Below are 17,203 nucleotides of genomic sequence, written 5' to 3'. Positions count from 1 at the left end.
GAGAGAACACGCACTGCCTGCAGACAAGACTTTCAACACAGAGAGAGATCCAAGTTGGGATGACCTGCATATGGGACAGCGAAATTCATCTGAAAGAGGGGGAGAAAATGCAAGACCAGCAGAAAAAAATGTACTAAAATCATAAAACTTAACACTACTACTACAACTACTACTAATAATGTATGAACTATTATTACTTCTACAAGTAGTAAGAACAATTAAGCTGACAACGTTTAACAGAAACAATAACACTTTTACCAGTTTTTGTAAAATAATAAAAAAAATAGAGACTTTCTAAACAGCCACCTGACAAAACTGCAATTTTTTTTTTGTTTAAACACATAACTCACTTTCCCCTACTAAACAAATGAGACTAGAGATGCCATTAACAGGAATTATGCAGGAGTTTCCTGTAGTAGGGATCCCTTTAAACAAACATGATGCTGTATGACAGCACACGTGTCTGAGCGTGTGTGCGCCAGGGGCTCATGCGTTTCATCATAAAATATTTAAAACCATGTTACTCTGTATCTCAGGATAAGTGAAGCCTACATCCCTATATGCTTGAAGTGGATATAAAAAAAAGAATAAAATAAAAAATACAGCATGCCACTCAGGGCTGGTGCATGAAGGACACTGATCTGGCCCTCAGCGGGAGCATCTCAATTTTAAAACAAGCTCCTTTTTAAACACTATATTATGCAGAAACCACAAAAGAGCAGTGAACTAACTACTACATCAAAAACGCCCTACTAACAAAATGTGTACGTGTATGTATGTGTGTGTATATATATATATATATATATATATATATATATATATATATATATATATATATATATATATATATATATATATATATATATATATATATATATATATATATATATATATGTGTGTGTGTATTTACACATTTTTACAAACTAAAAATTTACCTTAAACATTTTTGAAATAAAAATTTATCTGAAATATATGTGTATATATGTATGTGTATTTATGATTATTATCAATGTTGAAACAGTTGTTTAAACACTTTTTTTTAGGATACTTTGATGAATAGAAATTTCAAAGAACATTTATCTGAAACAAAAAATTGTAACATTCCACTACCATTTAAATGTTTTGGGTCGGTAAGAATTTTATTTTTATAAATAAATTGGGGGAAAGAACTTAAAGAAATTAATAAATTTATTTAGCAGGGATGCATTAAATTAAAGTGACAGTATCGATTTTTATAATGTTGCAAAATCGTTATATTTCAGATGAATACTGTTCTTTTGAACCTTCTATTCTTCAAAGAATCTTAAAAATAATAATTTATACAACTGTTTCAACACTGATAATAATCATAAAAGTTTCTTGAGCAGCAAATCATCATATTAGAAGGATTTCTGAAGGATCATGTGACACTGAAGACTGTAAGTAATGATGCTCAGCTTTGCATCACAGGAATAAATGACATTTTTAAATATATTCAAATAGTAAAGTTTTTATATTTTAATAATATTTCACATTACTACAGTTTTTATGTATTACTAATAACATTAATGCAGCCTTGGTGAACTGAAGAGACTTTAAAAACACACCAAAAAATCTTACCGTTCTAAAACGTGTGTGTGTGTGTGTGTGTGTGTGTGTGTGTGTGTGTGTGTGTGTGTGTGTGTGTGTGTGTGTGTGTGTGTGTGTGTGTGTGTGTGTGTATACGTATGTATACACGTACACACACGGGATGCTTTCAGTTTTTTTCCCTTAACCGACAACCGAAGTTTGTTAACCAATCATTAACCTTTAACAGACAAGAATGTTTCATTATAATTATAATTAAATTAATAAGTGTCTGTGCCCCATTCGAAATAAAATTTTGTTTACATGTTAAAACAGCAGCATGAAAATGACATGACTCACATTGTCCCTACAGCACTTCTTTGATTGGAGAAAAATAGAATAAAAGCCTATATGCAAAAGGAAGAGCAAAATGTTCATTTCATTTAAATGAAATGAAAATTTCATTAAAATTAAGAGAATATCAAAACCACCACAATCCCCCCCCAAGGGGGGGGACACCAGCCAGTGGATCCCCTTCCCCATCCTCATGTGGCTCAACTCTAGCCGGCTCGAGGAGTGGTCGCTGTTGAGCTGGGCTTTGAATGTGTTCCCTGCATACAGCAGGCAGTCACCTCTGGGAAATCCCATACTGCACCGCAACACAAAACACATTTAAGAAAGGTCACAACCCACAGTTTAAGGGGATTTATTCTAGAGCTTTCCATCATATTCCCCAGCTTTCTCCACAACCCACTGCCTCTCCTCCCCCAACTTAGCAATGGCGCAGCTGTGCTGCTACACAGATCTGATGTTCGAAACCATGTATGAAAGATCACCTAACATTAGCATATTTATGCACAAGAAAAGACATTTGCCGTGTCTAAAATCGAATACTTATGCCAACAGTACTATGTCCAAATGCATAGTTTTCAAAAAAACAGTAGGCGGATATAGTATGTCCGAATTCATTCGTACTATATAAAAAACACTTTAACGGTCGCAAAGCAAGTTAAAATTTGAATATGGACAGTGTTAGCTCGAGACGCTAACTAAAAAAGTAATTATCACTGCAAATTCTAGGCAGACAGGCATTTATACATCAGAAATATCATTGCTAATATAAGGAGTGGGAAGGAAACTTTGACTGCAGGATACACAAACAAACCCAGCATGGCATAGCAAGTCTTTCTATGGATGATCCATATTTTCTAACACTGTAAAAACTCACCTTGATTTGCCTTTTCAGAGTGAATATAATTTCCCATGCATTAGATTGCCAGACTCTTATTACCTCTGCCTGTAGGCCTGTGCACCTTTCTCGCTCTCCTTCATGTCTAGAAAATGCTGTGGGCATATTGTTCGTTTAAATCTAACAGACCTCAATCTTCCTGTAACTCTACAGCTTAATGGTGCCATTGGAATATATTAGGCTCCATTATGTACCCCAATATAAAAACCCCTGTGAAATATTACGCCAAAATCTCATTCTCCAAGAGCCTCTGAGCTTCTAGCAGTGGCGCTAGTTGATATCTCACTGACGGTAAAGTCGAGGCGGCCTTTTACTGACCTCATATGAACCTCATTTTTTTTTCCATAAGATTTGACAATGAGAGAAACTGACTCACATGTAGGTATTGAGAATTAGAAGTTGATAATATTTGACATAAGAGTTGAGATCTGGACTTTGTTATTGACTATAAGCACAAAGTGAATAAATTCAGTTTCCCTTGCAGGCTTAACATTTGATTTACTCTAATTGAATGTTTCTGCGTTGAATACTACTGTTGTGAATCCTGCTTATTTAAACTTGTCACCAAGGTAACATTATCTAGCTGCCCAAAATAGATGAGGCTGTCTCAAAATTGCAAGAATTTATATACACAAGAGCGCTAAACAGACTTAGAGACTTTTACACATGCTGGATGGCATGACAGCTCAGTGGAAATGAGCACTGAGTGTTCTAGAATGCTAAGCAAGCCTGGCCAATGACAACTATGCAATGCCCTGTCCTGTTTGAAAATTATTTGAAATGGCCTTTTAACTCCTGAAAAGGCTGGGTCATAAACTGTCATGCATGCTGTTTGGACAGCCAAACTATGGTGCAAATCAATCAGATTACTTTAATCAGACATTTGCAAGGCTGTTATGTTTCAGAAGCATATGTTCACTCTAAGTAGGAGAAGACTTTAAAAATGAAATCATAGCTACACAAATGTGCCTACACACTACGGTTTCCTACCACAAACTCACTGATTTGAACAAGACTGGAAGGACGTAAAGGAAAGTACGAGTTGTGAAGGTGACTCCATGTAAAAAATAAAAATAAAATTATATATATATGGCTTTTTTTTACCATATACACTGAAATGGAGAATTCACTGAAGGGTAAAACAATGTCATTTATACCAAACTGTGTTGTTCCATAAAACACGATATGAGGTGTAGATAAAGATCATTCAAGGACACTAGCGCTGCAACGACTAAATCAATAAAATCATTAATAATTGATAATGAAATCATTAGCCCCTTTCACACTGCACGTCGGACCCGCAATATTCCCGGAACATTGCCGGTTCGCCTTCTGTGTGAAAGCAACCACGTTCCGGCATTGATTACCGAATTCGACCCGGGTCGGGGACCTAGTAATATTGTGGTACTCGACCCGGGACGAGCGCTGTGTGAACAAAAGCCGAAACTAATGCCGCAACGTGTACGTAGTTATCGTGCGACTCCTAGAGCTTGTTTTTTCAATAATACAACCCTGCAGTGCCAGAAGAGCTTGTCAGTGTTTTAAACGCAGAGAGTGTTCGTATACAAAAGAAACTAAAATTAAACAAGCAGAAATGTGCGCAAACTGGACACAACGCGAGACCACGGAGCTCCGTTCTATCCGTGCTGAAGCTGAGATCGCTCGCCATTATACGTCACATCAGGATGTCACGTGTCAACTCGACCCGGGACCGTTACGGGTTGTGTGTGAAAGCGCACATATTACGGTATTTCGCTGGCTGTGTGAATGGACCAAATCTAGCGGCGTGGGAACAAATGCCGGGTCGCATTATCCGTGTATTTGCCGGAATCGCAGTGTGAAAGAGGCTATTGACAATGATTCTCATCAACGATTAGTCGGGTCTGCCTTCTGTGCACGCAAAGCTTCCACCAGTCGCACCAAATTATCTAGAAATAGTTGAGGAAATGGCAAGCTGCTGCTGGAAAGGTACATGATCCAACCTATTAATCAGAAAAATAATAATCGGACAACTAATCGATTATCAAAATAACCAAAATAATATAATATTATATATATATATATATATATATATATATATATATATATATATATATATATATATATATATATATATATATATATATATATATATTAAAGGTGATTTAATAATTGTGTTTCATTCAGAAGTAGCTACACTTCTTGATGACACTGGAATCAATGAGGTGCACTTTTGGAAATTAAATTTGCTGTATTTATGCATAATTCCCAGATTTATCTAATCTTCAAAATATTTTATTCATTCCCATCAGTCAATCGTTCAGTCTAATGTGCATGTGTCCTTTAGGGCTGCAACTAACGGTTATTTTGATAATCGATTAGTTGTCCAATTATTTTTTTCTGGTTTATAGGTTGGATCATGTACCTTTCCAGCAGCAGCTTGCCATTTCCTCAACTTTTTCTAGATAATTTGGTGCGACTGGTGGAAGCTTTGCGTGCACAGAAGACAGACCCGACTAATCGTTGATGAGAATCATTGTCAATGATTTTCATTATCAATTATTAATGATTTTATTGACTTAGTTGTTGCAGCGCTAGTGTCCTTGAATGATCTTTGTCTACACCACATATCGTGTTTTATGGAACAACACAGTTTGGTATAAATGACATCATTTTACCCTTCAGTGAATTCTCCATTTCAGTGTATATGTCAAAAAAAGCCATTTAATATGCAGTTAAGGACTCGGGGTTCTCATCCTCCTCTGCTAATGAATACTCTATATCAGGCCTGAAGAACCACCAGAGAACAAAAAACTCAGCTGTGTAGATCTCATTAAAAGAAGTAAGTCATTTTAACGTGTGGCACCTTCCATATACACACAGAAGTATGTCAGCTGTCAGTTAAGATGTCAGTTAAGTTTGGAGCAAAACAAAGAAAAAAAAGTATGTCATTATTATTGACAGAATCTCTCGAAAATTGCTAGGGAAAAAGGATGAATGTTCATTTACAGCAGGTTGAATGGCCAATGCCCGCTGCTTTTAAGACTTAAAAACTGCAACAGAAAAACGATCATTCACAATTCTAACACCTGTACTTGTGCAAAAGAGAGCTTAGTGTTTCTCATACAATGCTTATGTATGGTTTCAGGATATTTATAGCACACAAGTCATATTTACCACTTTTGTGGTGCTACTGCCTCATTATTTGAAGTTTGAAAGCTTCAGTCAACCTTGTAATTTCAATCAGCAGAATCTTCAAAATCTATCCTTTTTGTACTCTTTGAAAGGAAGTCACATGGGTTTGGAATAAAAATAGTGTGATTAAATGACTAGAATTTTCATTTTTGGGTGATTATCAACTTAAAATAACCCCATAAGTGTTTAATCTGGACTGGAACAATCTAATAGACAGAGAGGTTTAATGAAGGTCATTAGTTTGCAAACAATAGCCATTAAAAGAGAGCTGGAGCAGGAGTGAATCCCTTTGGAGTGAATTGTCTTGAGCTCAGCCAATCCATCACAGGAAAAACAACTAAGGAAAATATCATTAAACATCCACTGGCCCTCGAATATTATATCACAGATTGTTAAACGGAGTAAGGGGATAGTGAGAAGGAAAGACCATAGAGGGGAAAAAAAACCTGTAACAGATAGAAAGAGATGAAAGATGATGAAACGAGACTCATGATGATAGCAAAATGAATTGATAGATAAACCTCAATCTTGTTCTATGTGTTTTCTAACAGATGTTCGCAGCTGGACAATATTATATGAATTATAGTGGACAGAGAGCTCATGTAAGTGGTGACTAATCTGTTCCAGAATTAATTCCTAGAAATTGAACTGAAAGTAAGTCTCTGGTTACCCTACCCTACTCAAGGTTAAATATTGTAACTAAAATGGCAACATTTCCACTTGACCTAAGCTTATTTATATATATATATAAAAAAAAAAAATTGGTCAACAGGTGTGAGAAGAGCACATTTATGAGTGCCAATAGTTCCTATGTCAGCTTCCTCAATGGCCTGTGGACACAACATTCATTTAATAAAATGGAAAAAAAGGGTGACCCCTTTATACTTCCAAAATGTGTCAATTCCGAATGTAGGGCCGAACATAATGTTTATCCATCAGGAATTGATTAGATAATGAACCGTGCATGTTCCATACCAGAGTTTGGAGTCAATTGTGGAAACTATTTATCCTTTTGAAACAGAACGCATTGGCTAAAACTTGAAGAGCAAAGCTTAAAAAACAAGGAAAAAAACATGTTTTCTTTGCAATAGCATTAACTTGACGTATAGTTTCACAATGTGAAACATTTAATATTACATGCATGCTTTAGGGGATTTATGGAAACAATGAATCACAAGTCATACTTTTCTTTGCATATTTATTTTTCAATTGTGGGTTAAATGTAAATGAAAACCATATTTTCAATAAGCAAACTTCTAAACACATGCTTTGAAAGACTATTTACACTGCTCTCCCAGTACAGCAAGCACAAATATCGCTGGGATGGTATTGGTACTCTCCAGCGAATTGGACGAGGGAAGCAGGCTGACCTACATGCAGCAGACCCTATATACCAGATAGACTGGCAAACCCCGAGGCTGCCATCCTGCCCTTGCTCGCCCACTTACTGACAAGACCCAACCAGTCAAACTGGGTCGCTGGTGCTGATACCAAGCAGACCTCTCCTTGAGTCCCTCAGCCTGGGGCGGGTTAAGCTGGCAATCTGGGGCCTCGCCGCCCGCATAAGATCATTCCAGAAGGCCTGGAGTTTGAGGGGTTGGGCGTCCCTACTACATGCATGGTGTTCTGGGTCAGCGTCACAGAGAGAGAGAGTGGAATGGCCCAAATGATGGTGGAGGCCTGCCAATGGCCACCCAGTCTCACACTCAGAAGCGTGTAGTCCACAGAAACAAACAAAAATACATTACACACTCTAGCTCACATTGGTTATTATTCACATGAGGATTATCCTGTGGGTCACATGTGTGTACACATTTGAATAATGTCCCCAGACACTTTTTACTTTCTGCAACCGGGCCACAAATCCCTCAATGTGCCCTACTTCATATCCAGGCATTACCACAAGCTATGGGTGTCATTCACAAAGACATTCACAATTCCACTCTCACTGTCACACATACACAGTGGCGTGTCAAAATGCCAGCCATTGGTTGCCCAGGGTGCAGTGCTTAGCACTGCTGTTCAATTCTATGACATCTGCTGTTACAAGCGTGAGATGAAACCTTTCTGAAAGCACCTTTTTAAAGTACCTTTCACCTGCTGGCTAACACTGGCCGAAAGCCAACATGCCCAAGGTTTGAGAGAGTGATTACAGGACCATGCCTTAAAAGAGCACTGCTTAACAGCTCTATCCATAGAGGAAATGGTTTAAAATGGTGAGCCCTATTCTCTTCATGCGGGGACCATCTTGGCTCCCACAGCATGACGGGAGATATTTTAATCTTGGAAGGGAGGATAAAAGAGCGGGAGAAAGTGAGAAAGTGTCCTCACAACACAGGCCTAGCTTTGCACAGTACAGAGACTCCCTCTGCTGCATCTAGAGGAGGCTTAATCCATCTGAAGAGAGCAATACCCTTTGGCAGCACACACGCCGAGCTGTCCAGCACCCCTCCCATGATTTCCTGTGGACTAAGAACACCAGTCAACCAGTAGCAGCACTCACTCCCGAGGTTTCAAGTCTCCCCACGTCTCACTGACCAAGTATAGGGTCAGACCACACAAATCACCTCACTGCATCAACTCAGGGGTGGGGGGAGGTGTTGTTAAGGGTTGAAAGGCATTAAGAGAGTCCCAGCAGGGAGTGTGGAGGACAGACTAAAATCATTCATCAATCGGACTGTGTTTATCTGAGAAAAAGCAGCAACTGACTCAATCGCAGCGGTTCACTACTAGACTGCAGACAACTCTAAACAGATCTACAAAATATGAGAACCTTGAAGAGAGAGGGAAAAAGACAGGGAGAGAGGGAAAATATGGGGGAGAGAGGGAGGAGAGGAGAGAGAGAGAGAGAGAGAGAGAGAGAGAGAGAGAGAGAGAGAGAGAGAGAGAGAGAGAGAGAGAGAGAGAGAGAGAGAGAGAGAGAGAGAGAGAGAGAGAGAGAGAGAGAGAGAGAGAGAGAGAGAGAGGGGAGGGGGCGGATACGGATGAGCTAACGTACTAAAACCAATGCATCAAACCAATGCACTGCTTGGCGTGTGATGCGTCAGCAGTACATTCACGTTTTCATTGAAGGACAAAAAGAAGAGCAGGCAAGTAAGCCTGCGTCCCGGGTGCCAGCTACTGCACCACAGAATACAGCGGAAAACATCCGTGCACAGCGGCGGGAAGGACTAACCCGGGGCCGGCGAGGTTAAAAATAAAAGGAAAGAAAGGAGGGAGGGAAAAAAGAAAGATGTTGCCATGGGGAGCCACTTTTCCCTTGCCTCAGCACTCGTCCACCAGCTTGAGCCGGACAGCTGTGCCGCTGACAAAGCTGAGAGCTCCAACTCTGCACTGAGCTCAGGGTACTGCAGCGCTATACGGATACTTCTCTGATCAACACAACGTCACAGAGAGGGGGGAGAAACACACTCCTTTTTCGCTCATTCCAGGGAGTGAGAGAGCACGCTCGAAAGCAGGAGAGAGCGAAGGAGAATGAGGCAGAGAGAGAGCGATCTCTCTCCAGTGAACGAGCTTTCTAACGGAGCCGTCTCTACAAAGATACTTCCTTTTACACCTTCCCTGGACTCTCATCATCAACTTCTTACAGAAAATTATAAGGATAATTGGGAAGCGTGTAGAAAGAACCCTGCAGCCTTCGCTGTGCACGAGCGCGTGTACGGAGATGGAACCCAGAGCTGCTTAAGGAAAGAAATGCGCTAATGACCGCAGTGTCACAGTCTTTTCAGCTGGACAAGGTGCTGACAAATCGAGCGGACAAAACGTACTGAGAGACAGGGAGACGGAAAAAGTAAAGTGAGTGGAAACATTGGAGGGGCACTTTTATTATTCTTTAAACAAAAGCAGAGACAAACATTTGAAAAGACTGGATTTCTCATTCTTATTCCTCTTTTCCCCCCTCTCTAACTACCCCTCCCTTTTTTTCCTCCCCCTACACTGGTTTAGCATGTGTGAGCAGTCCTCTATGGAGAGACAGGCATTTAGTGGCAGCGTCAAGCGGAGGTATCCAAGGACAAGCATCTGTGGATAGTGCGAGAGCGAATGCTTCTATAGGAGCCAAACTGGATTGGCACTCTTGCCTAAAGCTCTGAGGCCCTGCAGAGCCACTACACATCTCCTTGGATGCGCTCCTCTGTGGATTTATTAGGGGCCATTTTGGCACTCATCTCATTTTCTGACAAATGAAAAAAGAGAAGGCTTTGCTTATCCTGGGAATATAAGAATTTGAGGGAAAAAAAATCTATTTTGTGATTGCAAAAATTGGACGTATAAAACCTTTGAGGTAGGTGTTGAGCCTTTCAAACCATTTTATACATAAAACATAGTCCCCTGTTTTGTTTAATTCATTTTTCCTTGGCTTTTCACTTTTCCCTCTTCACTCGAGTACTTGTCACTGAACGTTTAGCCTCCAGTTCAGTAAATGGAAAAACAATCTAGAGTGTTGTTTAACCCAGGGTAGGGCTTCATTAGTCAGAGGTGAACCCCTCCCCTTCACCCCACTTACTACCCCCCCCTCTCCCCAACCACCATCATCACCCCACGCCCCCCCAGACGATGCTGAATTATGAATGTGCCACATCATGAGTCTCCTGGGGCGGGTAGCTGTGCGTCGAGCCAAGAAAGCCGCCCTGCTCTGTGTCCTGTTCCTCATGGTTCAAGTGTGCGTGGAGGTGGCGGCCGCGGCAGGGCCCCAGGGCTGCCCGACTGATTGCTCCTGCAACAACCAGCTCAGCAAGGTGGTGTGCACCAGGCGTGGGCTCACTCGTGTGCCACCAGGAATACCCAGCAACACCCGGCACCTAAACCTGATGGAGAACGCCATCGAGGCAGTGCAGGCCGACTCTTTCCGCAACCTTCATCACCTGGAGGTATTGCAGCTGGGTCGCAACGCCATTAGACAGATTGAAGTGGGTGCCTTCAGTGGGCTGACAAATCTCAATACACTGGAACTATTTGATAACAGGTTGACAGTGGTGCCAAGTGGGGCATTTGAGTATCTGTCCAAGCTGCGAGAGCTATGGCTAAGAAATAACCCCATTGAAAGCATCCCATCATACGCATTTAACAGAGTGCCATCCCTAATGAGATTGGATCTGGGCGAACTGAGGAAACTTGAGTACATCTCAGATGGGGCCTTTGAGGGTCTAGTGAACCTCAAGTACCTCAACCTGGGGATGTGCAACATCCGAGGAGAGATGCCCAACCTGACCCCTCTGGTTGGGCTTGAGGAGCTGGAAATCTCAGAGAACCTCTTTCCTGAGATCAAGCCAGGTTCATTTAGAGGACTGTCTTCACTCAAAAAGCTATGGATCATGAACTCTCAAATAGGGCTAATTGAGCGAAATGCATTTGATGACCTGGCCTCGTTGGTGGAGCTGAATTTGGCCCATAACAATCTAAGCTCATTGCCCCATGATCTATTTACACCACTGAAGTACCTGGTGGAACTTCACCTCCACCATAACCCTTGGAACTGCGGCTGTGACTCACTCTGGCTAGCACGTTGGCTACGCGAGTACATACCTACCAACTCGACATGCTGTGGGCGTTGTCACTCCCCTGCACACATGAGAGGCCGACAGTTGGTTGAGCTGGACCGGGGTGACACTGGGGCAATGCAGTGCTCTGCCCCTTTCATTGCTGATGCCCCAAGAGATCTGAATATTTCTGCTGAACGTGTGGCAGAATTGCGATGTCGAACAGCAGCAATGTCTGCCGTGCGATGGCTCCTACCAAACGGGACAGTTCTAACGCATGCATCAAGCCACCCACGGATAACCGTGCTAAATGATGGGACTTTGAACTTTTCAAATGTGCTAGCAGGTGACACGGGGATGTATACCTGCATGGTGTCCAATGCGGCCGGAAATTCCAATGCTTCAGCCTATTTAAACGTAAGTGCGGCTGAACTCAACACATCCAACCTCAGTTACTTCACCACAGTCACAGTGGAGGTGCTGAATCCCACATCTGAAATGCCCAAGACCAAAACCACAACAACCACAGCGGGCATCAGCACCACTACCACAGCCTCGCCATCAGTCTTTCAGCCGGTTTTTATCTCAACGCCTACAGTCCTGCTCCAGAGCACCGACACTCCCCCAAGTCGCCCATCTGTTGTACCTGGCTCAAAAGTGACTACAGGAAAACCGCCTAACCCAGCCAGTACCAGTCTGGATGAGGTGATGAAGACAACAAAGATCATTATAGGTTGTTTTGTGGCAGTAACCTTGCTAGCAGCAATCATGCTAATTGTATTTTATAAACTGCGAAAGCGGCATCAGCAGAGGAGCACGGTGGCTGCAGCCAGAACTGTGGAGATTATTCCGGTAGAGGAAGAATTGCCACCACCAGCATCTGCTGCCAATATAGCAGGGGAGGGGGCACTGACTCTACCAGAGATAAGGGATCATAACAGTATTTACAAACTGGACTACAATGCCCACAAATCTGACTACGGCTACAAATCAAAGCTAGAATACAGTACTCATAAACCCAAGCAAGATTTCAGCATCCACAAACTCAAGTCAGACTACAACACCTACAAACCTAAAACAGACTGTATGTACCAACCTACTCTGGAATACAGCTCTCACAAAATGACGGACTATTCACACAAGTCATTGCCGGATTACCACATACACAAAAAACCTGAGCAGAGTCCCTACAAATCTGGATATAGTACTCACAAATCTGACTACAAATCTCATACTCCTAAACCTGACTACACCCTATTCAAACAAGAGTACAGTGTTCCGAAATCGAAAACTGACTACAATATGCCCAAATCCGATTACAGCCCCTTCAAGACAGACTGTAGCCTTTTCAAAACTGACTACAGTGCTTTCAAAGCAGAGTACAGCCCCCTCAAAGCGGAATATGTCAGTAGTGACTTCAACTCCCACAAGTCCAAAATGGATTACAGTCCTCACAAGGTGGACTACAGCCCACATAAGATCGACTACAGCACCATGAAGCCCAAATACAACACATACAAGCCACCAGGCCATGGTGCCAAATGGACAGAAAGCAACAGCATTGGAAATTCTCTGCCTCGAACCTTGCCCACTGCTATCACAGCTACTCCTGAGGCCCTTGTCATAAAAACTCACACCAAGGAGAAAGTACAAGAGACTCAGATATAATCTGGCCCCCCGAACAAATCAAAACCTCAGCCAAAATGACCCTCTCTCCCTTATAAGCCCACCCTCACCCCAGCATAAATACATGCAATAGAGTGCACAAGAGAGAGAGAAAAAAAAGACAGGAACTACTTTTTTGTACAGTGTGCAATTCCTAAAGACTGATTCTTGTTGTACATGCTTATAAATAAATATATATGGAAAAACTGAAACTACCATGGGCTGGTAATAGAAAAGCAGATTATATAAAAAATAAAATAAAATTGAAACTATTTTCTAACTTATAACTCCTATTTAAAAGAAGAGTTGTTTTAAGATGCTGTACTGAATTTAAGAAATGAGGGTAGTCTTGTTTTAAAAGGGCATTCTGTGTGATTTCTAAATGATACAGAGAATGCAGTTAAAAATACAACAAACAAAAAACATTTATACTGAGAAGTCTTTCTTTAAAAAACAGAAAAGAAAAAGGTCAATGTTGATCTTTGCAGGTTTATCTTGTAAAAGCACCATGAATTTTTACTGTGCCAAATGTTACAAATGCAATAAAAGGATTTTTGAAAAAAAAAGAAAAAAAAAGAACCACCACCATTTAGATTTTTTTTTTCCTTTCTTGATGTACTGTTGCGATCAGTCAAATGCTTTAGACACTGCAGTAGGACTCACTGCAGTTCTGCTTTAACCCTCAGAGTGCTGGGTGCTGCTCAAGTCTAAAAGGCTGGGCAGAGGCTGCTTTTCTTTCCTTTATTCTTTATAGGATTTCCAGTGCTGCAGTGGCTTAACTTGGTTTACATTATTTATTGGTGTATTCCTATTTTATATCACAGTGATGGCTGGTTAAAAAAAATAAAAAAAATACATATTTCACAGCTTTAAGTTATTACCCAAGTTCTGCCATTAGTGTCAGGTTGTGAAGTTGTTGCATGTTGCTGTTTGGAAAATTGAAAACCGAGAAGAGAAAACCACTAGCCTGCCTTTGCTTAAAGCACTTTAAAGTGGCCTGGTCAAAAAAAGGGTGATTGTTAAGCAATTTAAAAAATATTGTGAGGGAAGCATCCTTTTTTTTTAACCCAAATGTTTTTACTAGAACTGGACAAAATTTCCTGATATTGCATTGAGTATATGAAAATTTAGCGTTGTCTGATAAACCTAAATTTAGAAATTCCTATTATTGTATCACTAGACATTTCCTACACGCGTATGAGTCAATGCATTAGACAGTGACATCACACGGATGGTCAGTGAGGCGTCATAAATCAAGCAGCTTCTGTATGCTCATAAGAGGTGCGTCATGACATATCGCACAGGCTCATAAGCTTTGTGTGTGACGTGTACAGCACTGTGTACCTCACTTGTATAGCAAGGCTTGTTTGAATGTCAGCAAGTGCTTTCTACCTTGGCTAAATTAAATGCAAGAATTAGAAATAATGAATGATAGAAAAAAAATTAGGCCACAAATTGATGGCATATTAGAGGGTAATAAAATATAATATATGTTTGCATTGCAGGGCATATTGGCTGAGTGTATGCAGGCTGTCTGGGAGATTAAAGCTGATTACATGATAATTGATCCACACACTCTTCACATAAAGTTGGGACATCTGGCCACAGTGAGACTTAGTACACACTGTACACCTACACAAACATGCACACAAAATAAAGATTGTGGCTTTAGGCTGTGCAGTGCTCCAGTTAAGAACAGTCTCGCACTGTTAGTATCTGCACTTAAAAAAAAGAAAGTCAATGGGAGCAGTATTTCTGTATTCATTGTCTTTAGGAGTAATTTTGGCTTTATGTAAAAGGAGTGTAGATTATTTTCACACCACAGTCCTCCTTTAATGGTAGTTTGTGGGAATTGTGGGTAACTGTACAGACAGGTAAAAACTAAATGTGACCCTGGACCACAAAACCAGTCACAAGGGTAAATATTTTAAATAAATAAGCTTTTGATTGATGTAACGTGTGTTAGGATAGGACAATAGTTGGCCGCTATACAGCTATTTGAAAACCTGGAATCTGAGGGTGGCAACAACAAAAAAACAATACTAAATATATTGAGAGAAAAATCTTTAAAAGTTGTCCACATTAAGTCCTTAGCCATGTACATTACTAATAATAATATTTTGATATATTTACAGAAGGAAATGTACAATATATCTTCATTGAACAAGATAAATTTGCCCCATATTGCTACAAATATATCCATATGACTGGTTTTGTGTCCAGGGTCACATCTCAACACAAATCTAGTATTCGTTTGAACTTGAACTGATGCCACATATTAAAACACCTGCATCTCCGCCTTCACACAGCAAATTAACGCAAAAACACAGGAACCATAGCCAGACTTCTAATGAAATAGATCTTATAGGTGAAGTGTAATTTCAGCATCACTAAGGGCAGTCTCCCAAACAGTCTTGCTTTCATTTCAAACAGGTAACCCCGCACCAAACTGATGGTATTAAATCGAGCCATATGGGGACCAACCAAACTCGCATCTACTCTGCACATTTATCATTGATATGAGAAAGATTACCTTCAAGAAAGAAAAAAAAGGTTTAGGTTACTTCCTGCCTCAGTGTTTTTGTATAAATATATTCAGGTAGAGCATCATACCAGAATATTTAGCACTATAACCCTTGTTCTGGTTTCTTCACAAACAAAGAGCGGCCGCTGTTAACGCGATACATTTAAAAACTGCAATTATATCCAGTGAGACTCCGCTTACCCAGCTGAACGTCAGAGCTATAATTGCCAGTCTGGTTTTAATGGAGTACTGTACAGCACTGAAGTGGATCCTTGAGCAAGCAGCATATAAGAGCAGAGAAAGAGAATAAAGGAAGAGGTCACATTCTGCCGAAGGGTTTGAGAACCCTTCATGCTCTTCAGCCCACTAGTGAGAGAAAGTGACCCGCATTCACCAAACTAGGCTGCAGTGTGGCTCATGAAGCAGACCTTTACAGTAATACATCTGTTCACAAGAGGGAATAATAGAGGATACTATTAAGAACTGACAAAAGAAGTGAGGGGTTTTTGTCAGCAACATTTTCAACTTATCAGTCACAAAGCAACAACAATTTTGGCAAAATATTGCATATTTTAGAGTTAGACAGCAGAGGACTAGAAAGAGCAAAATGTGCAGCAGTATGAATAAGAAGGATTTTAGAGAGAAAGCGTGAGGCACGACTGCCAACTAGAGCTGAAGAGAGGAATGTTATGGCTGTAATGACTGGGCTGTATCAGGGGAGGTGTAATAAACTACAGATGGAATGTAGGTAGAGGGGCTAGTGACGGGCCACCCTGAAATTAGGTCAGGTGGGGTCAGAAACCTGGCTCATAGCTTGCAGGGTGGCTAAGACTTCATTATGGTGCCGTTGATGGTGAGAATGCATGCTGTACGCATTCATTTCTTGTGCTTAAATGGGTCATTAACAGTTGATTTCTATCCCCCACACATAAAAGATGTGCTTTATTCATTAGGGTAATTAAACGTGATAGACTGCTATACTGCCTAGGCCAATCTAATGGCTGATATCAGGCCATTTTCTTTCTATAACCAAGCTCTACTTGGCTAAAAATAGGAATTGTAAAGAACTGAATTCAGTTTCAAGTTATTTTTAATGATTCCAGTTAGATTAAACATTTGTGCTTTTAACAAAGACACTAGAAAAAAATCCTAAATAAAATATTTAATAGGCTACACCAATCAATACAATTATTTAAAGACTGCAATCCAATTACTATACATTGTGTGTGTGTGTGTGTGTGTGTGTGTGTGTGTGTGTGTGTGTGTGTGTGTGTGTGTGTGTGTGTATATATAAATAAATAAATGAGACAACGAAACAAAAAACATGACTAACTTTTTTTTCCCTTCAAGTACAACATAACAGTTAATTGTACGCTGTGAGTGTATGATAAAAAATATATATATATAAAAAAAACTCCTAAGTCATCATTGGTTGGACTGATAATCCTAAATTGTTGTTCACTAAAATAACTGGTTCACAAGAGTCAGTTTGAGAATTACACTACACTGGCCATAGATTCAGCTGCAATGTTTATGAAATTGTTATGAAGTTCTCAATTCCAAACCCTA

At 40.4% G+C, this 17,203-nt stretch overlaps 2 protein-coding genes across 2 annotated transcripts in view; one reads left to right on the top strand and one right to left on the bottom strand.

Moving 5' to 3' along the window:
- The window catches only part of snd1 (staphylococcal nuclease and tudor domain containing 1), a 203,233-nt gene that overhangs the window by 78,962 nt on the left and 107,068 nt on the right, over positions 1-17,203 (bottom strand). The gene's annotated exons all lie outside the window — the stretch shown is intronic.
- Positions 8,994-13,698, top strand: lrrc4.1 (leucine rich repeat containing 4.1). The gene is made up of 2 exons (XM_067427265.1): positions 8,994-9,763; positions 9,914-13,698. The coding sequence occupies exon 2, from the start codon at positions 10,537-10,539 to the stop codon at positions 13,111-13,113; it is 2,577 nt and encodes an 858-aa protein (XP_067283366.1). The 5' UTR covers positions 8,994-9,763; positions 9,914-10,536; the 3' UTR covers positions 13,114-13,698.

The sequence above is a fragment of the Pseudorasbora parva genome, chromosome 20 (assembly GCF_024679245.1).
Source record: "Pseudorasbora parva isolate DD20220531a chromosome 20, ASM2467924v1, whole genome shotgun sequence".
NCBI classification, from domain to species: Eukaryota; Metazoa; Chordata; class Actinopteri; order Cypriniformes; family Gobionidae; genus Pseudorasbora; species Pseudorasbora parva.
The sequence above is the reverse complement of the archived record's forward strand: the minus strand, read 5'-3'. Positions and strand labels throughout refer to the sequence as shown.

Excerpts from the sequence above, each read along its gene's own strand:
- lrrc4.1 (XM_067427265.1), top strand. The coding sequence starts at position 10,537 with ATGTGCCACATCATGAGTCTCCTGGGGCGGGTAGCTGTGCGTCGAGCC.